Consider the following 25,280-nt stretch of genomic DNA (forward strand, 5'->3'; position numbering starts at 1 on the left):
GTGGGATGTGTGGGTCACTGGCTGGCTTGCATTTATTGCCTGTCCCTGTTTGCCCTTGAGCAAACAGTGATGAGCTATGGGGACACTCTCTGTGTTGGTGGGAGCTCCAGGAGGTTGACCTTCCTGCAAAGAGAGATGGTGGTGGAGATCAGCTGAAGTAAGGTATAAATGTTACTGGACTAACAGGTGGTCTTACTGTTTGAAACACAGATCAATGCTTCCTTGGAAGAGCAGGAATTTGTGGAAGCTTGGGCCAAGAAAGCAAAAGAATTTTACAAAATCAAGTTCAATGATACAAGCTTGAAGAAAATCATCGAGAAGATTGGTGTCTTGGGACCTGCGAATCTCCAACCTAATGAAAGAAAGAAGGTAATTTTTAGTTATCTTAAGAGCTCTGCCATCTCAGGGGTTCTGGTGGTCTCATTATTGCCACAACTATATATCCAAATGTAATGGTCCTCTCCAAAACAATTATTGATTCCCCCAACTTGGCTTGGAGCCAAGCAAGGAGGCACTATTGTAAATGCTCAGATATTGTAGGCAGATATATTTTATACTGAGTTTAGAAGCAGCTGCTAGCTAAGCCATCCTAGCCTCTCCAGTATGTTTGTTACTGTCATGACTGATCTTCTGCCTCAATTCCATGTTTCTGTCCATTTTACATATCACTTGATTCTCTAAGAGATCAAACACCTGTCTATCTCAGCTTTGAATATATTACCCCTTTGTTGTAGAGAATCCCAATTATTCTGAGTGAAGAAATGTTTGTTTTCTTCTCAATCCAAATTCGTTAGTCCCTCATGCTCTGGATTCCCCAACCAAGGAAAACAACATCTCAACGCAAGTGCTTACTTACTGAAAAATTGAGAGCAGAATTTGCTCCCAATCCTCAGGCTTACAACTCCTTTTGGTAATTTTATAAACATTTCACTGTGATCTAACACAATTCTTAACTTGCTGCATTCCATACCTTCAGGTCTCACCCCAATTTCATTATCATACAGGATGATAAGGGTGCCGTGATTATGGCATGCAGACCTCTACCAATCACAGGCTAAGCACCAACTCCCAGACCCTTTGTCCTATCTCACCCTGGATGATGATCCCACCACTGAACATCAGGCTGTAGTTTCCAGCACTGTCACTGATCTCATCTCCTCTGGAAATCTCCACCCCCATGGCTTCCCGTCTCAGTCCCTGCACAGCTCACCTCTACCTCCTTCCCAAAATCCACAAACAGGACTGCCCTGACTGCCCCATCATTCCAGTTCATTCCTGCTCCACTGAGCCGGTTCTTCCCATTATAACTCTGTTTCCTCTTCCCTTATTTAGCTTTTTCCAACTTACATTCGTGATTCTTCTGATTTCCAGCTTTTTGGTACAAATTGCCTCCTCTTGCACCATGGCTGTACAATCCCTCTACACGTCTGTTGCCCATCAGGATGGTCTGAAAATTCCCCAATTCTTCCTTGAAAAGGGGCCTGCACAGTTTCAGCATCATCACCATCACCATCACCCACCTCTGCCTTTCTCCTTTAACTCATCTCATTTTCTCCAAGTTAAAGGTAAGGCCCTGGATATCTGCCTGTCTCTTTGTGAGGGAGATGGAACATTCCCTGTACCAGTCCGACCCTCCTGAAACTCTTTCTCTGGTACATAGATGACATTTTGGTGCTGCTCTCACTCAGAAGTGAACAAATTTATCAGTTTTGCTTCCAGCTTTAATCATTCTCTCAGTTTCACCTGGTCCATCTCTGACTCCTCTCTTCCCTTCCTTGACATCTCTGTTTTCATTTCTGGGCCATGACATGGAGATGCCGGTGTTGGATTGGGGTGGACAAAGTGAAAAATCACACAACATTAGGTTATAGTCCAACAGGTTTAATTGGAAGTACTTAGCTTTCAGGTAACCAGCTACCTGACGAAGGAGCAGCGCTCCGAAAGCTAGTGCTTCCACATAAACTGGTAGACTATAATCTGGTGTTGTGTGAATTTTTTTAACTTTATTTCTGGGGATAGGGTGGCCACTGATGTCCATTACAAACCCAATGACTACTACAGTTGCCCTGACTTTACATCCCCAGACCCTGCTTCCTGTAAGGATTCCATTCCACTCTCCCAGCTTCTCCGGCTCCATCACATCTGTTACGATGCCACCTTTAACTGGCTGCCTCTGACATGACTTCCTTTTTCCTCAACGGAGGATTCCCCACCCCTCTGCATTGTGGTTTAGCTGAAACCAACCCATATTCAACACCTTCACCCTCACTATTTTTCTCTCTTTCCCAGAACAATGAAGGGTTCCCCTTGCCCTTACTTTCTGGTCTCCTAGTCTCCATATTCAAAGGATAATCCTCTGTCATTTCTGTCCCCTCCAGCAGGATGCCACCACCAAACACAACTTCCCCTCCCTTCCACTGTCAGGGAGTATTCCCTCCATGCCATCCTGGTTTACTCCTCCATCCCTCCCAATACATTCTCTGCCTCCCCCATGGCACCTTTCTGTATGATCACAGAAGGTGTAACACTTGCCCAATCACCTCCTCCATCCTCACTGTCCAATCCAATTCCCTGCTCACAACGTGGTCTCCTTTATGTTGATTAGACCAAACTCTTTGCAGAACGTTCTCACCATGTCCATAAGAATGACCCTGACCACCCATTGCTTACTTTCTCAATAAACTATCTGGCTGTCATGGCAACATTCCTATCCTGGGCCTGTTAGAATATTCTAACACCGTATAACACAAGTTTGAGGAACAATTTAGAATCATAGAATCCCTACAGTGTGGAAACAGGCCATTTGGCCCAACAATCCACACTGACCCTCTGAAGAGTAATCCACCCAGATCCATTCCCCCTACCCTACTACTCTGCATTTACCCCTGACTCATGCACCTAACCCACACATCCCTGAACACTGTGGGCAATTTAGCATGGCCAGTTCACCCTACCCAGCACATCATGAAACACCTCCCTTTCTGCACCTTATTCAGACTGCATTATGTCTGCTCTTGATATTTTTCACATTCTCTCCCCTGTGTCTTGTTTACTTTGCTCATAATCGGGAGGTCCTTTCATACTTTAACTTATACTTTTTTTTTAACATCTTTCTCCACCAACAATCTCAATGTCTCGACCATTTACAAAATATCCACAGTATTTTGCTATTATTACATTGTCTTCTCTTGTTCAGCACGGTTGGATCTCATTTTCTTTCATGTTTTTCATGGCTCAGTGAAATTTACATTGTTGTAACCCAGGTATTAATTTGTAGAGCCATTTTCTGTAAACTGTCATACCTTTGAATGTAGTTTTCCAAACTGCCACAACCAACATATCTATCATATCTTTCAGGTTTCATTTGTTTCAACGTAAGATGCTAGTTTCTGTCCAAAATACATCACTTCATAAGGTTCTGAAATTTAATGGTCACAGTTCACAGTTTTGGGAGTAATATATTAACATGGATAGATAATTGGCTAACTAACAGGAATCAGATAATTGGCTAACTAACAGGAATCAGATAATTGGCTAACTAACAGGAATCAGATTCAGGATAAATGGTTTGCTTTCATATTGGCAAACTGCACCTTGTGGAATCCCACAAGGATCTGCCTTAACTAATTATATTGATATTAATAGCTTGTATGAACTATTAGACTGCATTGTAGCTACATTGACTCATGATCAAAGGACAGATTGGAATGTAGTCCTGTGAGAGGAATTGAAGGACAGTGTTTTCAGCATGGAGTCTGGAACTGACAATTGGACCATTTCTCAATGGGATGAGCCCACCTCTTTACTGGCAGGGCCCAACATAAAATCCACATCAGGGTGAAATGGGCATGGGGTGGGATTAAAGGGCTGCTCCTGCTGCAGCAATCCCAGAGGCAGTCAAATGTCAATTCAGCCCCCCCACCTCCCCCTCCTTTACAGGGACATTGGCTCAGTTCTGGAGATGAGTGTAAAACCCATTAGCCTTCTCCCGCTTACACCACTCACCTCCATTACTCTACTGTCCAATACCCCCAATCTTCTCAACACCTCTGTATTCACTCAGCCCTACAAAACACCACACACTCATAACTCCTCACCCTCCATATTCTCTTATCTCATATATACTCATCCATATGCTTATCCATTTGCATGCATATTCTCACCATCCATAGTCCCCAGATCCCATCACTCCCATAGACTGCCCTACCTCCATAATTATCCTCTGACTAATACTCTTTTTATTTCCTCTATTGACATACCTAATATTCACTATATATGGAGCTCACACGTCTTATAATAAGCCTATAAAGGTCTGTACGCTAAGGAAGTGAACAGTCATTTACTTAAAGAACTATTATCCTCTTAACTTATTATAAAACTAACAAAACAACGCAGCTCCCAGTTCCTTTGGTAGGAAAGGCAACAACTCTTACTGAGTTGAACTCATTTGCAGATTTGGAACTAAGCCAGGCATTTGTAATGAGATTCCATTCAACAATCATGTCAACAAAGCGTCTGGAGTTGATTATGTTGAAGCTGTGAAGTGAGCCTAGAGCTCAGACATCTGTCTAATCACTGAAACAATCCAACATCAGTGAAAACATGGGAGCAAAGGGGACAACTGATGCAAGTGGTGGGGGCTGGTACAATTGCAACATTTAAAAGGCATCTGGATCGCAATATGAATAGGAAGGGTTTAGAGGGACATGGACTAAGAGCTGGCAAGTGGGGCTAGGTCAGATTGGGATGTCCAGTTGATGGAGATGAATTGGACCAAGGAGTCTGTTTCCATGCTGTATGATTCGATGACTCTACGATTCCATAAATAAAAGTTAAATTTCAAAATTGTGAAGTGCAATGTAGCACTTTACCCAGTGGATAATCTTTTGTTCTGACTCTGAAGATGCTTCCATTTTCACAATGCGGTTTAATGGTCATTTACCTTTCAAAGCAAAGACTTTCCATATATCACAGTTATTTGTTTCAAAAAAAGATTTCATTACACCACGTGAAGGTAGCAATGTTGTTGAACTTATGGCCATGTTGTAGTGTTGTAGAACAGAGAGACCTCGAGGTTCAGGTACATAATTCTTTGAAGTTTGTATCACATGTAGACAGAGTGATTAAGAAGACATTTAGCAAGCTTGTCTTCATTGCTCAGAATATAGGAGTTGAGACGTTATGTTGAGATTATGCAGGATGTTGGTGAGGCGAGTTCTGGAGAACTGTGTCCAGTTCTGGTCTCCCTGCTACAGGGAGGATATTATTAAGCTGGAAAGGATTCAGAAGAGATTTACCAGGATGTTGCCCAGAATGGAGGGTTTGAATTATAAGAAGAGGTTAGAACTTTTATCACTGAAGCATCGGAGGTTGAGAGGTGACCTTATGGAGGGTTATAAAATAATGAGGGGTATAGATCAGGTGAATGGCAGATGTCTTTTCCATCGGGTGGGAGATTTCAAGCCTAGGGAGCATATTTTTAAAGTGAGAGGAGTAGGATTTTAAAAAAACATGGGGGCAAATATTTTTAAGCAGAGAGTGGAATGAACCTCCTGAGGAAGTAGTGGATGCAGTGGTTACAATGTTTAACAGACACGAACAGGAAAGGTTTGGAGGGATATGGGCCAGGAGCAGGCAGCTGGGACTAGTTTAGTTTGGGATTATGGTCAGCATGGACTGCTTGGACCGAAAGGCCTGTTTCTGTGCTGTTTGATTCTATGACTAGTATATGAGTTAGGAAAAGAAGTAGACCATTCAGCCCTTCAACTCTGCTCCAGATTTCAATAAGATCATTTCCTTCACTCCTCCAACTTCCTCTAGACAAAAGAGGTAGCCATGGGCTCCTGCATGGGCCCCAGCTCTGCCTGCCTCCTTGTAGGATATGTGGAGCAGACCATCTTCTGTAGTTACACTGGCACCATTCCCCACCTTTTCCTCCGCTACATTGATGACTGTATCAGTGCCACCTCGTGCTCCCATGAGGAGGTCTAACAGTTCATCAACTTCACCAACACCTTCCAACCTGACCTTAAGTTCACCTGGAACATCTCAGACACTTCCCTCCCCTTCCTGGACCTCTCCATCTCCATTTCCGGTGTCCAACGCAACACGGACATCTATTACAAACCCACCGACTCCCTCAGCTACCTGGACTACACCTCCTCCCACCCCTTCCTGTAAAAACGCTATCCTTTATTCCCAATTCCTCCACCTCATCCACATCTGCTCCCAGGAGGACCAGTTCTAACATTGAACATCCCAGATAGCCTCCTTCTTCAAAGGCCACAATATCCCCTCCCACATGGTTGATGATGCCGTCCAGCGTATCTCCTTCACCTCCCGCACGTCCGCCCTTGAACCCCACCCCTCCTACTGCAACAAGGACAGAACCTCCAGTCCTCACCTTCCACCCCATAAACCTCCACAACTCCCCTCTCACCTCCATCCAAGACCCCAAAGCAGCCTTCCACATCTGTCAGAGATTTACCTGCACTTCCACACATTCCTTATGCCTGAAGTGTCGAATCTCCTGCTGCTCGGATGCTGCCAGACCTGCTGTGCTTTTCCAGCACCACACTCTTCGGTGTGAATGTTGCTCTCGATGTGGTCTCCTCTACATTGGGGAGACAGGACGCCAACTTGCAGAACATTCCAGTGAACATCTCTGGGGCACATGCATTAAACAATCCCAAACACTTCAACTCCCCCTCTCACTCCACCAAGGACATGCAAGTCCTGGGCCTCCTCCATCACCACTCCTTGGCACTGCCCTCAATACCTGTCCTAACAGTCCATCTTCCTTCCCACCTATTCACTCCACCCTCCTCTCCGATCTATCACCTTCTCCCTCACCTTCATCTCCCTATTGCACTCTCAATCACCTTCCCTCCAGCCCCACCCCTCTCCTATTTATGTCTCAGGCTCCTTGGCCCATAAGCCTCATTCCTGATGAAGAGCTTATGCTCAAAACCAGTCGACTCTCCTGCTCCTCAGATACTGCCTGATCTGCTGTGCTTTTCCAGCACCACACTCTTCGACTCTGATTCGTTTGTGTACCTATTCCACTTTACGCTAGCTTTTTGTGATTCATGCACAAGGACTCCAAGAAAACATTGAGCTTATACTCATTGACGTTTGGAAGAATGAAAGGTGATCTTACTAAAACCTTAAAAGTTTACTCCTTTTCCAAGCAATGAATCTATTTACTTGCACCTTAAAATATTTAACGACCCTGTTTAAACAGCCTTTTGAGGCAGAGAATTCCAAAGTCATATAATTGTCTGGAAAGAAAGAACTGATTTCTCCCTATCTTGAGCTGAAAATGTGTTGCTGGAAAAGCGCAGAGGGTCAGGCAGCATCCAAGGAGCAGGAGAATCGATGTTTCAGGCATGAGCCCTTCTTCAGGAATGGCTTCTGAAGAATGGTTCCTGAAGAAGGGCTCATGCCCGAAACGTCGATTCTCCTGCTCCTTGGATGCTGCCTGACCTGCTGCGCTTTTCCAGCAACACATTTCCAGATCTGCAGACCTCACTTTCTCCCTATGTTGACTCTAGTTCCTCTTCCTGTTTTTGGTCTTTTCCCTCTTCCATTTGTGATCCTTCATTCTTTTAAACTCCAATGAGTACAGACCCAACCGAAATGTCTCCTCATAAGAAAGTCTCTCCATACCCAGGATCAACCTAGTTAACCTTCTCCAATGCCAGTGGATCTTTCATTAGGATAAGGACCAAAACTATCCAAAGTATTCCAGCTATGCTCTAAAGAGCACCTTGTAGAGTTTTAGCCAGACTTCATTATTTTTATATTTGAAATAAAGTCCAACAGTCTATTTGCTTTCCTGCTGGACTTGTATGCTAGTTTTTTGTGATTCATGCACAAGGACTCCAAGAAAACATTGAGCTTATACTCATTCACGTTTGGAAGAATGAAAGGTGATCTTACTAAAACCTTAAAGATTCTGAGAGGGTTTATCAGGGTAGTAGGTGTTCCCTCTGACAGAGAAATGTAGAATGAGAGGACCCAGCTTTAAAACAAGGGGTACTCTTGCTTTAAGATGGAGATGAACAAGAATTTGTTCTCTCAGAGAATGTGAATCTTTGGAATTCATGGCGAATAAAAACATAAATTGCTGGAAAAGCTCAGCTGATCTGGCAGCATGTGTGAAGACAAATCAGAATTAATGTTTCAGGTCCAATGACCCTTCCTCAGAACTAATGATAGCTGGGAAAATGTCAGTCTATATGCAGAAGATAAGGTGGGGGGGGAGGGGTAAGGAGTAAATGATAGGTCAGGATAAAGCCCAAAGAGAGAGAACAGTTGGACAGTCAAAGGTGTAGATACCAATCCGATTGGACGATTGAATATTTGTTATTGGAGACTGTTAGTGGCCAAAAATAGGTAGTGTCTAATGGCAGGCAGTGTGGTAACAAGGCCTGGGTAGGGGCTAGGACATGGCAGAATCCAGGCTCTCAAATGTTTGAAATCAATATTGAGTCCAGAGGGTTGCAGGGCCTCCAAATGGAAAATGAGGTGCTGTTCTTTCAGCTTGCACTGAGCTTTGCTGGAGCATTGCAGCGAGCCTGACACCGAGGTCATGGCCAGGGAACAGGGTGGGGGGTTAAAGTGCCAGGCAACCGGAAGCTTTTTTATGGGAAGAAGGTAGATGTTTTGCAAAACGGTCACCCAGTCTATGCTTCATTTCCTGAATGTAGAGGGGCCCACATTGTGAGCAGCGGTTACAGTAGATGAGATTGGGTGAAGTGCGGGTAAAGCGCTGCTTCACCTGGAAGATGTGGTTGGACCATAGGATACTGAGGAGGGAGGAGGGAAATGGGCAGTTGTTACACCTTGGACAGTTGTGGGGAAGAGCTTTTGGGAGAATTCATGTGGAATTAATTGCTCTGGGTCACTGACCATATTCAAGATTTAGAATGGCAGAGTTTTGAACAATACAGTGTCAATGTTTATGTCCAAGGCAAAGAGCAGATCAACCAATGACAGAGTATGTTTAATAGGTTTAATGGTGTTCTCTTGTTCTTATTTCTTCAATTCTTGTAGCATACTAGGAGTCCAGAAAGATTTAATAACACTCACTGTCATCTCAGTGCTGAGACATTAATAACAGGCTGTGTCCTGTCTTGCTCCAGTTGGAGAGCTCACAAACAGACTGTTGTGCACAGTTTGGGCCCTTAGTTAAGGAAGGATGCATTTGCATTAGAAACATTCAGGAAAGATTCACTAAAATGAGGGGCTTGTCATATGAGGAAAGTCTGAACCTATTCTCATTGAAGGTCAGAAGAAAGAAAGGTAATTATCAAATTATATAAGCTCCTAAGGGACTTCTGAGAGGTTTAATAGCACAATGAGTACCCAGTGCCTTTACTGAGAGATTTAGCAACACACCGAGCGAGTAATATCCATACTAAAGATTCATTTTCAATGTAGAGCCAGCGACTCCGCAAAGAAATTATGAACAAAGTTGGTTCCTAATGTCTTCACTGAGCGATTCAATTACAAGGCAGAAAGGAGATGTCATCCTTCATTAATTGTCTCCCAAACTAGCTGTTAATCTCCTAGACATTCAACTGCCCTAACTGAAAGTAAACTTCGTCATAGCCCAGGAACAGACCCAGGTCTTGGTACACGTGCACTCTCCACATTACTGCCAGATGTTAGATAAACTCACATCCTTTCTGGGGCACAGAGGATTGTGGTTATTGTACCTAATCTTTCATAGTGAGAGATTTATAGGTCATTAATTAACTTGCAGAATAGGCAAATAATTGAAGTTCAACACAGGTAAATGTGAGTTAGTACATTTTAGTTGGAAGAGTCAGGAAGTCACTTATTACCTGGAAGGTGCAACGCCAAGTGAGGTAGTAGAACAAAATAATGTGTAGTGCAACTGCACATAAGGTTGCACAGAACGGAGCACAGTCATAACAACAGCAGACCAAGCACTTGGCTTTATTCTTAAGGGAGCCTTTTGAAAAATAGGTTGACTTATGCTAAATCTGCATTGAACCTAAATAAGACTGCACTCAGTAGTACTGTGATTAGTACTGAAGCAAGACACTAGAGAGAGCGCAGATTGGGTTTACAAGGATGATATTGGCAGCTATAAATACCAATCAGATCAAAATGGCATGTATCTGTGGCTCTGTATCCTGGTAAGTGGTCAAAGTGAGCACTGCAGATGCTAGAGATTAGAGTCAAAAGTTCGGAGTTGGAAAAGCACAGCAGGTCAGGCAGCATCCGAGGAGCAGGAAAATCGACATTTCAGGAAATGGTGGGTCATTCCTGATGAAGGGCTTTTGCCTGAAACGTCGATTCTCCTGCTCCTTGGATGCTGCTGACCTGCTGTGCTTTTCCAGCTCCACACTCTCAATCATGGTAATGAGGTCCAACCAGAATGCCAAGTACTTTTCTATCTGTGCAATATCCCCAAACAATTCATAGTTGATTACTTTTCAAGTATCATTGAAGTTAAAGAAGCAAATACAGCAGTTTACCAAAACCAGTGTTGCCAATGACAGAGAATTAAATGTTTTTTTTTAGTGGAGTCAGTTTAAGGGAGGAATATTGGCTGGGACTCAAGGAAACATCCTTGTCTTTCTTCAACCAATGCCTTGGGATCTTTGACTTTGGTGTAAGGAGTTGTTGGGATTACAGTGAAGTATCTCATCAAAAGCATTGCCCCTTCAGCAGTGCAGCACTCCCTTAGTACTGCACTGGAAAGATAACCCAGTTTACATGTTGAAATGGGTCTTGAACCTTTCTGACTCAAATGAAAGAGTTATACTGATTTATAATGGAAACTTCGACAAGAAAGCTTGAGTCATTGGAGTTTGTCCAGCATTATCTGAGGAAAATTAATGAAGATGCATTCAGAAACAAACCCACCAAATGTGAGAGCTCCTTTAGTCCGTGGCAGCACAGAAGCTGGTGGACACAGATCTCTGTACTTGTTTCTTCTCCATAATGACCTGGGAACATTCATGTTTGTGGTTCCACGCTGCCTCCTGCAGGTGATTCATAGCCCTTCCCTTGGAAGTGAAAAGTGTTGACCAACATATCTTTCTTTTCAGTACAACACCATCCTGAGTGAAATGGACAACATTTATTCCACTGCTAAGGTGTGTCCACCAAATCAACAGAGCAACTGCTGGTCTCTCGAACCTGGTAAGTCGTGTAGGGCATGAAGTGAATGGCTACAATGTGAGAAGGAATAGCGAGCAGCCTGATGTGAGTATACTCATACACACCTTGGGAGCAGACTAATGTACTCACTTCGAATTCCATGTCATCTGTCTCATTTTCAATATCTTCTGGACTTTCAATTTTGAAATATTATAGGTCAAGGGTGCCAATCTGTTGGAATACATGTTGGGAATGAAATTTCAGTAAGGTTTGTGAGATGCAGGCTGGGTCCTCCAGCATTACAATCCTTGATCCAAAGGATGTCTGCTGGTGAATCTTGTTGCATGTGGCATACTGAGATGGAAGGCAGGCAGTAGATAGACTGAACAGGTCATCACCCAGTTCAGAAGCAAGGGGCAAAATGGATAGGGGAGTGATACTTGCGAGGATAAGAAACTACGAAAGGGGTATTGAGTGGAATGTTCCACTTATAGTGTGCATTGTTGAGTGTCCATAACATAAGTCCATATCTGCTGATGCCAAGCAGTACTAAATTAAGCATGGTCTTTCATTTTGGAGACGTGTATTACAGGATAAGTTGCTCAGTTTATCTTGACACCAGCATCAGATTGCTACACTTATAATGGAGAGCAGGGAAATGACAGAAAAATAAACAAAGGAAAATGTCAGGAATTACTAGGAGACCAAGGGATCTGTACAACATGGAATGACAAAACTTTAGGATTACACAAGTGGTAAAAAGAAGATGACTTGAAAATTTAACAGGGGGATTGACAGTTAATAAATCCTTTGGACCAGATGTGACTTATCCCTGAGTGTTGAAGGATAATGGAGAGATAATGGTAGCATTGCTGGCTATCTTTCAAAATTCTATAGATCCTGGAAAGGTTTCTGTAAACTGGAAAACAGCAATTGTAACTCCAAAGCTTAGGAAGGAAGGAAGAAAATGGACAAGTACAGACCTGTTCGTTGGATTTCAATAATAAGAAAAATATTAGCATTTATCATAAAGGATATGAGAACTGGATATTTGAAGAGAATGATAAAACTGGGAGTGTTAATATGGATTTATGACAAACAAAATCATCTGTTATGGAGTCATAGAGCATGGAAACATAATCCTAAACTGATGAGTACCACCTGGCCCCTATCCCTCCAAATATTTCCTATGTGTGTACTTATCTAAATTCAAAGTTTGTGCGAAGATTTGTAGCTCGGGTGCTCGTTGTTGTGGTTCTGTTCGCCGAGCTGGAAGTTTTTGTTGCAAATGTTTCGTCCCTGGCTAGGCGACATCATCAGTGCTTGGGAGCCTCCTGCGAATTGCTTCTTTGATGTTTCCTCCGGTGTTTATAGTGGTCTGTCCCTGCCGCTTCCGGTTGTCAGTTTCAGCTGTCCGCCGTAGTGGTTGGTATATTGGGTCCAGGTCGAACAGCTGAAACTGACAACCGGTAGCGGCAGGGACAGACCACTATAAACACCGGAGGAAACATCAAAGAAGCGCTTCGCAGGAGGCTCCCAAGCACTGATGATGTCGCCTAGCCAGGGGACGAAACGTTTGCAACAAAAACTTCCAGCTCGGCGAACAGAACCACAACAACTTATCTAAATGTCTTTTAAACATTGTAACTGTACCTCCATCCCCCACTGCCTCTGAAAGTTCATTCCAGACATGAACCACCCTCTGTGTAAAAACACTGCTCCTTATGTCTTTTTTAAAAATCTTTCTCCTCTCACCTGAAAAGTATGGCCCCGAGTCGTGAAATCCCCCACTCTAGGGAAATGACGCCTGTTTATAAAGTCACCCCTCAGCCTCCTATGTTCCAGTGAAGAAATTCCCAGCCCATCCAGCCTCTCCCTATAACTCGCTCACTGCATTCTGGACAACATCCTGCTAAATGTCTTCTGATCCTCTCCAGCTTAATAACATCCTTCCTATGACAGGTGGCTGTTATAAAGATTTTGAGGTTTTGAGAATATTATTTGCAGCATTAATAAATGAGTATAAATGGACATGGTGTATTTAGAATTTATGAACATTTTTGAAAAGGTCCCAGACAGGAAGCTGGTAAATAAAATTAAAATGTATGGGATTAGTGGAAAGGTATTAGTACAGATTGAGAAATGATTAACAGACAGAAAACAGAGAGTAGGAATAAATGGATCATTCTCAGGAAGGTAAATTGTGAACAGTGAGATACCAGAAGGGTGAGAGCTAGGTTCACAGCTCTTCACAATCTTTCTCAATGATTGGTCGCATTCACTTGATGTAGTAAATGGCCGTTCTGTTAAAGAGTGGGCAGTCTCCATTGTTCCTAAGACAATGCAAACAACCTCCAAGAAAACACAGACAGGACTATGACATAGTGAGTGGAATATAATGGAAATAAGTGTGAAGTTATGCACTGTAGCAGAAAGAACAAAATTCAGAATATGTTTTACTTGGTGACAGGTTGGGAAAGTGCAGGTGTCCAATCTGGATCTGGATGTCTTGTTGATGAGTCGCCAAAGATTAACATGAATGTGCAGCAAGCTTCAGGAAGGCGAACATAATGTTGGCATTCGTTGCAAGGGGACTTGATGACAGGGTGAAGCTGCAGTTGTGTGCAGCTCTGATTAGACATAACCTGGGGCATTGTATGCAGTTTTGATCTCCTTATCTAAAGAGGGTTTTACCTATCATTGAGGGAACGCAATGGTAGTTCAGCAGATTAATCCAAGGAATGACATTATGAGGAAAGATTGAGGAAACTGGGGGTGGATTCTTTAGAAGTTCAAAGATTGAAAGGTAATCTCATTGAAACTTACCAAATTCTAACAAGATGTAACAGGATAGACGAGGTTAAGGTGTTTCCTGTGGCTGCTGACAGTTAAACCAGGAGATTAAAGAGATAGGCGGATGAGATAAAGAGATGAGGAGGAATCTCTTCACTCAGAACGGCAGTGAATCTCCAGTAATTCTCTACTCCAGAAGTCTGTGGAAGCTCAATCATCAAACAGGTTCTAGATATAAATCAATAGATTTCTGAAGTCTAATGACATCAAGTGGCATAGGGTGGCAAGGGTGGCTCAGTGGTTAGCACTGCTGCCTCACAGCACCAGGGACCCGGGTTTGATTCCAGCATCAGGTGACTGTGTGGAGTTTGCACATTCTCCCCATGTCTGTGTGGGTTTCCTCCGGGTGCTCTGTTTCCTCCCACTGTCCAAAGATGTGCAGGTTAGGTGAATTGGCCATGCTGAATTGCCCATAATGTAGGTTATTAGTTGGGGTAAAATATAGGGAAGGGGAATGGGTCTGGGTGGGTTACCCTTTGAAGGGTCTGTGTGGACTTGTTGGGCCGAAGGGCCTGTTTCCATACTGTACGGATTCTAATTCTAATTCAAAAAGTGAAGTAGAGATATATGAAGGCAACTGGCATTGAGAAAATTGATGCTCAGCCATGATCTGGAATGATGTGAGGGTGCCAGCGTTGGACTGGGATGGACAAAGTTAAAAATCTCACAACACCAGGTTATAGTCCAACAGGTTTATTTGGAAGTTCTGAAAGCTAATAATTCCAAATAAACCTGTTGAGTTATAAGCTGGTGAAAGATGATCTTGAATGATGAGGCAGGATTGATGGGCTGAATAGCCTACTCCTTTTCCTTGTTGTCCAATTCTTGGAGCTTGAAGAAATCAGGACGGCTACGTTCTGCTGCTGTTGCTGCTGTGGTTTGGCCAGTTCATTCAGGTTTGGGGTTTTTTAAGGATGTTAGATGTAGCATTAAGAAAGGAGTACGAATGGATATGGTGTCTTTCAAATTCCAGAACGCTTTTGATAAGCTCCCAAACAGGAAACTGGTAAATAAAATTAAAGCACAGTTGATTAGTGGAAAGCTATTAGTGTGGATTGAGAAATGGCTAACAGACAGAAAGCAGAGAGTAGGAATAAATGGTCCAGTCAGTCTCATTTACATACTTAGTTTCTGTAGTCACCTGAGTTAATTTCCTTGAAGTGTCTGTGTAAATTCTTAATGAAATAATTGATTATTTCTGCTTCCACCACCCTGGATGACAGTGAGTTGCAGCTCACCACTCAGTGCGTGGAAGGATTATTTTTCACAACCCCTGTATCCCCAGTCTAAATCTTTAAGCCTGTGTCCCCTGATCATGAGTTAATGTGAACATTTATTCCCTGTCTACTTTATCTGCACCTGTCATAAACCTGCTCAATTGCTGCTTAATCTCCATACAATCTCCTTCACTCCACGGAGAGCACTTCCACCAGGTTACACTGAAGCTAAAATCCCTCATTCTTCCAAAGGCCAATAGCCTCCTTCATTGTTGTAACGACCCCATAAATCATTGGCACAACTGTTCAGTGATGCTTCTCCATCCTCTAACATTCCAAGAGGTGTAGAGCCATAGAGTCATGCAGCACAGAAACAGACCATTCAGTCCATAAACCTGGCACAAACGAAGATGGTTGTGGTTGTTGGAGGTCAGTCATTTCAGCTCCAAAACATCTCTGCAGGAGTTCCTCAGGGTAGTGTCCTAGGTCCAACCATCTTCAGCTGCTTCATCATTGACCTTCCCTCCATCACAAGGTCAGATTGGGATAATTCACTGATGATTGTACCATGTTCAGCACCAGTCGTGACTCCTCAGCTTGTGAAGTAATCCGTGTCGAAATGCAACAATATCCAAGCTCAGGCTGAAAGGTGACACGTAACATTCCCACCACACAAATGCCAGGCAGTGACCATCACCAATAAGAGACAATTTAACCACTGCCCCTTAACTTGCAATGGCATTGCCATCACTGAATCCCCTACAATCACCATCCCTGGGGTTACCACTGACCAGAAACTCAACCGGATTAACCACATAAACACAGTGGCTGCAAGGGCAGGTCAGAAGCTACAAATACTGTGGCAAGTGACTCATCTCCTGCCTCCCCAAACCCTGTCCACCATCTACAAGGCACAAGCTAGGAGTGTAATGGAGTACTCCCCACTTGCCTGGATGGGTACAGTTCCACTTAAGAAGCTTGACACCATCCAGGACAAAACAGATTAGTATCACATTCACTCCCTCCACCACAACAGTCAGTAGTGGAGGTGTGTATCATCTATAACAGGCACTGCAGAAATTCCCCAAAACCCCTTAGATATCACCTACCAAACCCATGAACACTACCATCTAGAGGAACAGGGACAGCACATACATGGAAATGCCACTACCTGCAAGTTCCCCTCCATGTTACTCACTATCCCGACTTGGAAATACATCACTGATTCTTCAACCTCACTGTAGTTCAAAACTACTGGAGCTCCCTCCCTCTCAGCACTGTGATGTGCCTACCTCATACTGACTCAGCGGTTCAAGAAGGCAGCTCACCATTACCTTCTCAAGGCCACTGAGGGATAAGTAATAAACAATGACCCAGCCACTCCCAGATACCTCATGAATGAATAAAAACAATTAAAAGAAAAAAGATGTGCTGTACCTGCCCTAAGGAGTGTTTGACAGGACATCGAATGGGGATCTTTATACTCTATCTAGACTGTGCTGTACTTGAGGAAGTGAGGACCGCAGATGCTGGACACCGGAGTCGAGAGAGTGGTGCTGGAAAAGAACAACAGGTCAGGCAGTGTCCGAGGAACAGGAGAGTCGACGTTTCAGGCATAAGCTCTTCATCAGGAATGAGGCTTATGCCCGAAATGTCGATTCTCCTGCTCCTTGGATGCTGCCTGACCTGCTGTGCTTTTCTAGCAACACACTCTATGCTGTACTTGCCCTGGCAGTATGTGAAGGGACCCTGGTTGCCTGAATGAGGGAGTGTTTCTTTGTCCAATGTAAAGATTGTGACTTTCATGTAGGTCTCTTTCTTCTGACATCCTGTGGATTCTCTAACTGCATTTTTTTGTGGTGTTCCAGATCTCGTGAATCTCTTGGCAACATCTCGGAGTTACAAAAAGCTGCTGTATGCATGGGAGGGTTGGCACAATTCTGCAGGAAACCCACTAAGGGACAAGTACACAGAATTTGTGAAAATGAGTAACAAAGCTTCACGGCTGGATGGTAAGTGACTTTACCCCAAAATGATGTGGATCTCACAGTCAGGCTAAGGTGACAGACTCTGAGGAATTAGCAAAACAAAATCCACTGTAGCTTTGTCCCAGTAAAAATAATGAGACTGAGGTACTTCCTTGTTAAAAGCAGTAAGCTTGTTTTAACTGACTCACTGTAGCATATGTCATTCTTGCCTAAATATTACGCTGTTCTCCTACTGTTGTGAAGAGGGGACGGGGTCATGAGAGAGAGGACTATGTGTCAATGGTGCCATATACCCTTTGGAACTGACCAAGTTGTCAAGACCTCTCAAACCTGCCAACAAATATTGACTGTCAAAAAGTGTCAATAAATGTCAAGCAGCATCAAAATGTGTATTGATGAATGACAGTGGTCTTTCAATATAGTGTTTTCTGCAAAATAGAAATTTAAGTAATAAAAGTATTTTTTTTTCTCTCCTATCAGTAGTTGTGAATGCTGAATGAGTTGGTATGGTAGGTAAAGAAGGAAAGGGTGAGTTGACCTCCTCCCATTGGCTGAGTAGCCTGTCAAAGTGGACCCATCCTCCATGGCCCCTCCATGGTGTCTGTAGCCCCATTCCAATCTAGCCATCTCTCATGGCCTCATACCCAAATGCCTCCAATCATCTCCATCACTCTTTAAAACCTCCATGTCAACTCAGTGCCAACTCTTACACCCTCCTCACTCCCTTCTCCCTTCCATGCCAAGTCACCTATAATCCAGCATGGGCATAACTCAGGGGGCTTCCTGACATAAAACTAAAGGGTAAGTCTGATGATGATGTCTCTATTTTGAAAAAGCATTCATTTTATTTTGAAAGATCCAATACTTTGAAATTGCCTCAAATAAACCCTTACAAAAACAAACATTTCACTCAGTATGCAATGACTTATAAAAAAAACATTTTATTCACCTTTCACCTCAAAGATTATTTCCATTCAATAAACAGTTGGATGTGTTCATCAAAAGGTGCAACTTTGTGAAAATTATCAAATGAAATTTATCTTGCAACACAAATCCTAGAATGGGAGCTGAGACTCTGAAATGGCCAGCATTGACTTTTTAACTCATGCCATTTATTTGGACAGTTCCAATTTTGCCAATCCTAATGACTCTGTGTACTCTTCAGGCACAAGCACCCCTTTATTTAATTTGAAAGGAGACACTTACTCCACCTGAGGTATCCCAAAGGAGGCCCTTCCTTCTCTCAAAGGTGACTAATATGAAACTTTCCTCTAGCCCTCAACTCTTAGATCCCTTCCATTCTCCTCAGCCTCACACACTGCCCATGCCCCACTCCTGCTAATGCATGCAACCTAATCTCCTCTACCTACCCCTCATGGACCCCACATCCCAATGCCAACTTAGTGCCTACTTATACTCATCCCCCTTTCCTTCTTTACCTACTATGCCAACTCATTCAGCATTCACAACTACTGATAGGAGAGAAAAAATTCTATTATTTAAATTCCTATTTTGCAGAAAGCTCTATATTGAAGGATCACTGTCATTCATCAATACACATTTTGATGCTGCTTGACATTTATTGACACCTTTTGACAGTCAACATTTGTTGGCAGGTTTGAGAGGTATTGACGACTTGGACAGTTCCAAAGGGTATAGGGCACCTTTGACACATAGCCCACTGCACAGTTAGCAGTGCCAAAGGGCTCCTGAACCCTTCTTTTAAAGGAGACCTTACTCACCTCCCCAAAAACAATTTCTGACTCTGTCCCAAAAGTATCCTCGGATCATATCCACAGGGGCATGTACCTCAGCTCTCCAAAGAGGTTCCCTGCCCACCTAAAGTAAAAATACACCGGGAACAAGCCAACTCTAATCCGATCTAATCTCTAAAATCCAGATACCAGGAGCTCTCAAATCCCATTTCAGTGGAGGCACCAAGTCATTTATATGGTCAACCGTCCATCAAGTCATTTATATGGTCAACCGTCCATCAAGTCATTTATATGTCCAAGAACTATGAACGATGGATGGCCTCCAATTCCACCCCCATGAGAATGAAAAATGCCTGGTTCAGGGACAGAACTTGGAATCATGTTTTGTTTTCAACTATATTCGCTGTGACAGAGGCACCAACAATTCTGGGCAAACTCAGGGCCTGTCCAGTTTTTAAAAATGATAAACAGATTCAACACTAATCTAAATCAAGCTGCTTCTTGAACAGGCTCTGGAATCCCATCTTAAAAGTGTTCACCTCTCTCCCTGTCCTCCTTTAAGAAGACTCTTATAACATTAACTTCTCTGTCTAAGCTTTTGCTTCCCTGCATTATAACCTCCTCATGTTGCTCATTGGCAACATGATGACAATCCCTTGAAACATCTCGGAATGTTTAAAGTAAGCGAATGGAACTGAATAAATGTAAAGTATTCTTGTAATATGAAACCACCTTCAGCCTCCTAATGACACTCAATTGGCTTTATTTGCAGGTTTTAATGACACAGGAGCATACTGGAGATCGTGGTATGAGTCACCAACATTTGAAGAGGATCTTGAGAAGATCTATGACCAACTCAAACCACTTTACAATAACCTTCATGCCTTTGTGAGGAGGAAATTATATCAGATATACGGACCCAAATACATCAATCTGAAAGGACCGATACCTGCACATCTATTGGGTAATTGACAGCAGATTTAAATATTTTACATAACTGGTGTATTAGCTACAAATTAGCTAGTTGATCTGAAGTTTGAGCAATTTGTGGAATGTCTCCAAGATGGGTTTTTGAAGCAGCCCATGAGGGGCCAGGCAATACTGGACTTAATGTCGTGCAATGAGGCAGACCTGATAGGGGGGGGTTAAGGTGAAGGAACCTTTAGGAGGCAGAGATCATAATATGATTGAATTTACTCTGCAATTTGAGAGGGAGAAGATAGAATCAGAGGTAATGTATTACAGCTGAATAAAGGCAACTACAGAGGCATGAGGGAGGAGCGGGACAGAATTAACTGGGAGAGGAGCCCAGCAGGAAAGACAGTGGAACAGCAATGACAGCAGTTTCTGGGAGTAATTCAGGAGACACAGCAGAGATTCATCCCAAGGAAAAGAAAGCATGGTACATGGAGGATGATGCAACCGTGGCTGACTAGGGAAGTCAGGGAGAGCATAAAAGCAAAAAAGAAAGTAGATAATGTAGTGAAGGGCACACTAGGAAACCAGAGGATTGGGAAGCTTACAAAGACCAACAGAGGGCAATAAAAATAAACAAAGAGGGAGAAGATTAAATACGAGGGCTAGCTAGCCAGTAATACAAAGGAATATTATAAGAGTTTCTGTCAATATATAAAGCACAAAGGAGAGGCCAAAGTGGACCTTGGGCTGCTGGAAAACGGCACTGGAGAGATAGTATGGAGGAACAAGGAAATGGCTGAGGAACTGAATAATTACTTCACATAAATTTTCATGGTAGAAGACACAGTAATATCCCAAAAATTCAAGAGAGTGAGGGAGCAGAGCTGAGTATGGGGTCTTCGCCAAGGAGAAGGTACAAAAAAAGCTGAATGGCCTGAAGGTGGATAAATCACCTGGGCTAGACGGACTACATACCGGAGCTCTAAGGGAGATAGCGGAGGTATTAGTGGTGACCTTTCAGGAATTGCTGGAGTCAGGGAAGGTCCCAGGGGGCTGGAACATCACTAACATAATCCCCTGTTTAAAAAAGGATTAAGGCAAAAGATGGAAAATTACAGACCGATTAGCCTAACCTTGGTGGGGGGTAAAATCCTGGAATCCATTGTGAAGGATGAGATTTCTGAATACTTGGAAGTGTATGGTAAAATAGGGCAAAGTCAGCATGGTTTCATCAAGGAGAAGTCTTACCTGGCAAATCTGCCTGAATTCTTTAAGGAAGGAACGACCAAGGAGAGCCAATGGAAGTTATCTACCTGTACTTCCAGATGGTGTTTGACAGGTGCCACACAAGAGACTACTGAGTAAGATAAGGGCTTGTGGTGTTAAGAGGCAAGGTGTTACTGTGGACAGAAGCCTGGCTGTCTGGCAGAAAGCAGAGAGTGGGGATAAAACGGTCCTTCTCAGGATGGCAGCCGGTGACAAGTGATGTTCCACAAGGCTCAGTGTTGGGATTACAACCTGTCACTTTATACATTAATGATCTGAATAAATGAACTGAGAGCATTCTGGCTAAGTTTGCATATGATACAAAGATACAAATCATACAACACCAGGTTATAGTCCAACAGGTTTAATTGGAAGCACTAGCTTTCGGAGCGACACTTCTTCATCAGGTGAGTGTCCAATTAAACCTGTTGGACTATAACCTGGTGTTGTGTGATTTGTAACTTTGTACACCCCAGTCCAACACCAGCATCTCCAAATCATGGATACAAAGGTAGGTAGAGGGGCAGGTAGCATTGAGGAGGCGGGGAGGCTTCAGAAAGATTTGGACAGGTTAGGAGAGTGGGCAACGAAGTGGGAGATGGAGTACAAGCTGGGAAAGTGTGAGGTCATGCACTTTGGTCGGAAGAATAGGAGCATGGACTATTTTCTCAATGGGGGGAAAATTCAGAAGTCTGAAGTGCAGAGAGACTTGGGAGTTCTAGTCCAGGATTCCCTCAAGGTAAACTGGCAGGTTGAGTCAATAGTGAGGAAGGCAAATGTGATGAAGGCATTTATTTTGAGAGGAATTGATTATAAAAATAATGATGTACCTTTGAGGCTCGATAAGGCTCTGGTCAGACCACATTTGGAGTAGTGTGCACAGTTTTGGGCCCTATCTCTCAGGAAGGATGCACTGGCCATGGATTGTGTTCAGCGGAGGTTCAAGAGAATGGTCCCAGGAATGAAAAGCTTAACATGAGGAATGTGTGAGGACTCTGGGTCTATACCCGATGGAGGTTAGAAGGATGGAGGGGGGGATCTAGTTGAAACACACAGAATACTGAATAGCCTGGACAGTGTGGATGTTGGGAAGATGATTTCATTGGTAGGAGAGACTAGGACCCAAGGGCACAGCCTTAGAGTAAAGGGAAGACCTTTTAGAGCAGAAATAAGGAGAAACGTCTTCAACCAGAGAGTGGTGAATCTATGGAATTCATTGCCACAGAAGGCTGTGGAGGCCAGGTCATTGAGTATATTTAAGACGGAGATAGATAGGTTCTTGTGTATCAAGGGGATCAAGGGTTCTGGGGAGAAAGTGAGAGAATGGGGTTGAGAAACTTATCAGCCATGACAGAATGGTGGAGCTAACTTAACGGGCTGAATGGCCTAATTTCTGCTCTGATAGCTTATTGTCTTATGGTCAAACCTTGCAATTGTATATAAGTTCCCAGAGATGAAGGATTAATAAATAAAGGGAGCTCTAAGACACAATCTGGAACCTCAGAGTATTGATGTGGGGTGGGGTGCTGCTGTTTGGTCGGACGTCAATGATCATAAAAGCATAAGAAACAGGAGCAGGTTCATTGCCTCTTGCCCCGATTCCACTTTTCAATAGGATCATGCTTGACCCTTAATGTTTTCACCTCACCTTCATTCACCTTTCATTCCTTTAACATCCAACAATCAATCAATCACTCACTTATTGAGCATCTTGGCACTCTCAGCAGCTACTCCATGACACATTCGTAGAATTGTTTCAATTTAATGAAAAACCCTGTAATTTTTACTAAAATGCGAATATACAATTTTGGAATCGAGATAATGATACTCCTCCCAAACCTGCTCCACCATTTAATAAGATCCAGACTATTCTGATGGTGACCTCAACTCCACATTCCCATCAAACCCCAATCATCTTTGACTCCTTTGTTAGTCAGGAATTTATTTGTCTCTGCCTTTCCTTTCACCACTTTCCAGGGCAGAGAGCTCCCCAGGCTCATGACTACCTAAGAGAAGAAATTCCTCTCACTTCCCTCACAATGAGCAGCACGGTGGCTCAGTGGTTAGCACTGCTGCCTCACAGCACCAGGGACCCGGGTTCGATTCCAGCCTCAGGCGGCTGTCTGTGTGGAGTTTGCACATTCTCCCCGTGTCTGCGTGGGTTTTCTCCAGTTTCCTCCCACAGTCCAATGACATGCAGGTTAGGTGAATTGGCCATGCTAAATTGCCCAAAATGTTCAGGGATGTGTAGGTTAGGTGCATTAGTCAGGGGTAAATGTAGAGTAATAGGGGTATGGGTCTGGGTGGGTTACTCTTTGGAGGGTTGGTGTGGACTTGTTGTGCCAAATGGCCTGTTTCCCCATTGTAGGCATTCTATTCGGAACACGTGGTCAAGCACCTTCAGGGGTGTATGTGTTCTAGATCACCTCTCATTCTTTGAAACTACCGTGGGTATCGCAGAAGCCCCACAGTGTGGAAGTAGGCCATTTGCCCCAAACATTCCACACTGGTTTTCCAAACCACATCCCACCCAGACCCACCATCTTACCATATCTGTGGACAAAGTCAGAAGTCATACGCCACCAGGTTATAGTTTATTTGAAACCACAAGCTTTCAGAGCACTGCCCCTTTGTCAGGTGAAGTCGTCTGTTGGACTATAAGCTGGTGCTGTATGACTTCTGAGTTTGTCCACCCCAATCCAGCACCAGCATCTCCACATCAGATCCCTGTAGCCTTGCATAACCCATGAGGAGAAAGTGAGGTCTGCAGATGCTGGAGATCAGAGCTGAAAATGTGTTGCTGGAAAAGCGCAGCAGGTCAGGCAGCATCCAGGGAACAGGAGAATCGATGTTTCGGGCATAAGCCCTTCTTCAGGACCCATGGGCAATCTATCTGACCTGCACAGTTTTGGATTGTGGGAGGAAACCAGAGCACCTGGAGGAAACCCACGCAGACACATGCAAACTCCACAGAGACCACCTTGTAAGGGTGGAATCGAAACCAGGTCCCCGGAGCTGTGAGGCTGCAGTGCTAACCACTGAACCACTGTGCTGCCCATATCAGTTTAATCTTTCTTTTTCTTAATCTTCCGACAGAGTTTTGTGTGTGAGCAGTACACTCAAAACTTTGTGAAAGCCAATGTTTAACCATTTCTTCCTGTTTAAAAATGTTCAGGGATTTTACTGTTTTTCCCACCAAAGAGGCTAACATTTGACTTCTCAATATTATGCTGCGTATGCCACTTTTGTACCTACTTTATTAATCTGAAAAGCACAGCAGGTCAGGCAGCATCTGAAGAGCAGGAGAGTTGACATTACGGGCGTAAGCGCCTCCTCAGGCTTATGTCCGAAATGTTGATTCTCCTGCTCCTCAGATGCTGCCTGACCTGCTGTGTTTTTCCAACACCACACTTTTTGATTCCTGCCAGAATATAGGCAGTTTGGGAAAATTTCACTTGCTCTTCCAATGTCTCAGCAACTACATATTTCGAATCCTCCGGTATGAGCCCTAATTTGAAAGTTCTGTCTCTAATTTTTATACTGTGCTCCTTAGTCTGATACAGCTCAATCAACAGAAATATTATTTCTTCCTTTAAGACATGTTTTTGGTCACCTGCCGAAATATTTCCTTTATTTCTCTTGAAGAAATTCATATTGTTGTGAACGAGAGTTCCATTCATGCTCTTCCTGCTCCTTACAGGTAACATGTGGGCCCAGCGATGGAACAACATCTATGACTTGATGATCCCATTCCCCAGTAAAGGCAACATAGATGTCACTGATGCAATGGTTAAGAAGGTGAGTGGCTGTCCTGTCTGGGTCTGCAGTCCAATGATATTACTTTTTCCAGATTAGACTTTCCTATCGGGATCTCAAACTGGAAAGTGCAGGTGATTGAATCCCTGCAAACGCTTAATGGTAAAGACCAAAATATCCATTGAACATTCCTGGATCCCAACTCTGTTTTCCTGCATAATCTAATGGGACAATAAACAGCTGGTCAAATAGAGTCATTGAGTCATAGAGTCATAGAGATATACAGCATGGAAACAGACCCTTCGGTCCAACCCGTCCATGCCGACCAGATATCCCAATCCAATCTAGTCCCACCTGCCAGCACCCGGCCCATATCCCTCCAAACCCTTCCTATTCATATACCCATCCAAATGCCTTTTAAATGTTGC

The 25,280-nt window shown here is 43.5% G+C and overlaps 1 protein-coding gene across 1 annotated transcript in view; it reads left to right on the forward strand.

Annotated features, from left to right (window-relative positions):
• ace (angiotensin I converting enzyme (peptidyl-dipeptidase A) 1) overlaps positions 1 to 25,280 on the forward strand; it is a 112,671-nt gene that overhangs the window by 64,687 nt on the left and 22,704 nt on the right. The window contains exons 2-6 of the mRNA XM_043675375.1: positions 211 to 369; positions 11,088 to 11,181; positions 17,078 to 17,221; positions 19,685 to 19,876; positions 24,797 to 24,894. Of these exons, the coding sequence (XP_043531310.1) occupies positions 211 to 369; positions 11,088 to 11,181; positions 17,078 to 17,221; positions 19,685 to 19,876; positions 24,797 to 24,894 (687 nt within the window). The remainder of the gene's footprint in view (positions 1 to 210; positions 370 to 11,087; positions 11,182 to 17,077; positions 17,222 to 19,684; positions 19,877 to 24,796; positions 24,895 to 25,280) is intronic.

This window comes from Chiloscyllium plagiosum, chromosome 33 (genome assembly GCF_004010195.1).
Source record: "Chiloscyllium plagiosum isolate BGI_BamShark_2017 chromosome 33, ASM401019v2, whole genome shotgun sequence".
Classification (NCBI taxonomy): domain Eukaryota; kingdom Metazoa; phylum Chordata; class Chondrichthyes; order Orectolobiformes; family Hemiscylliidae; genus Chiloscyllium; species Chiloscyllium plagiosum.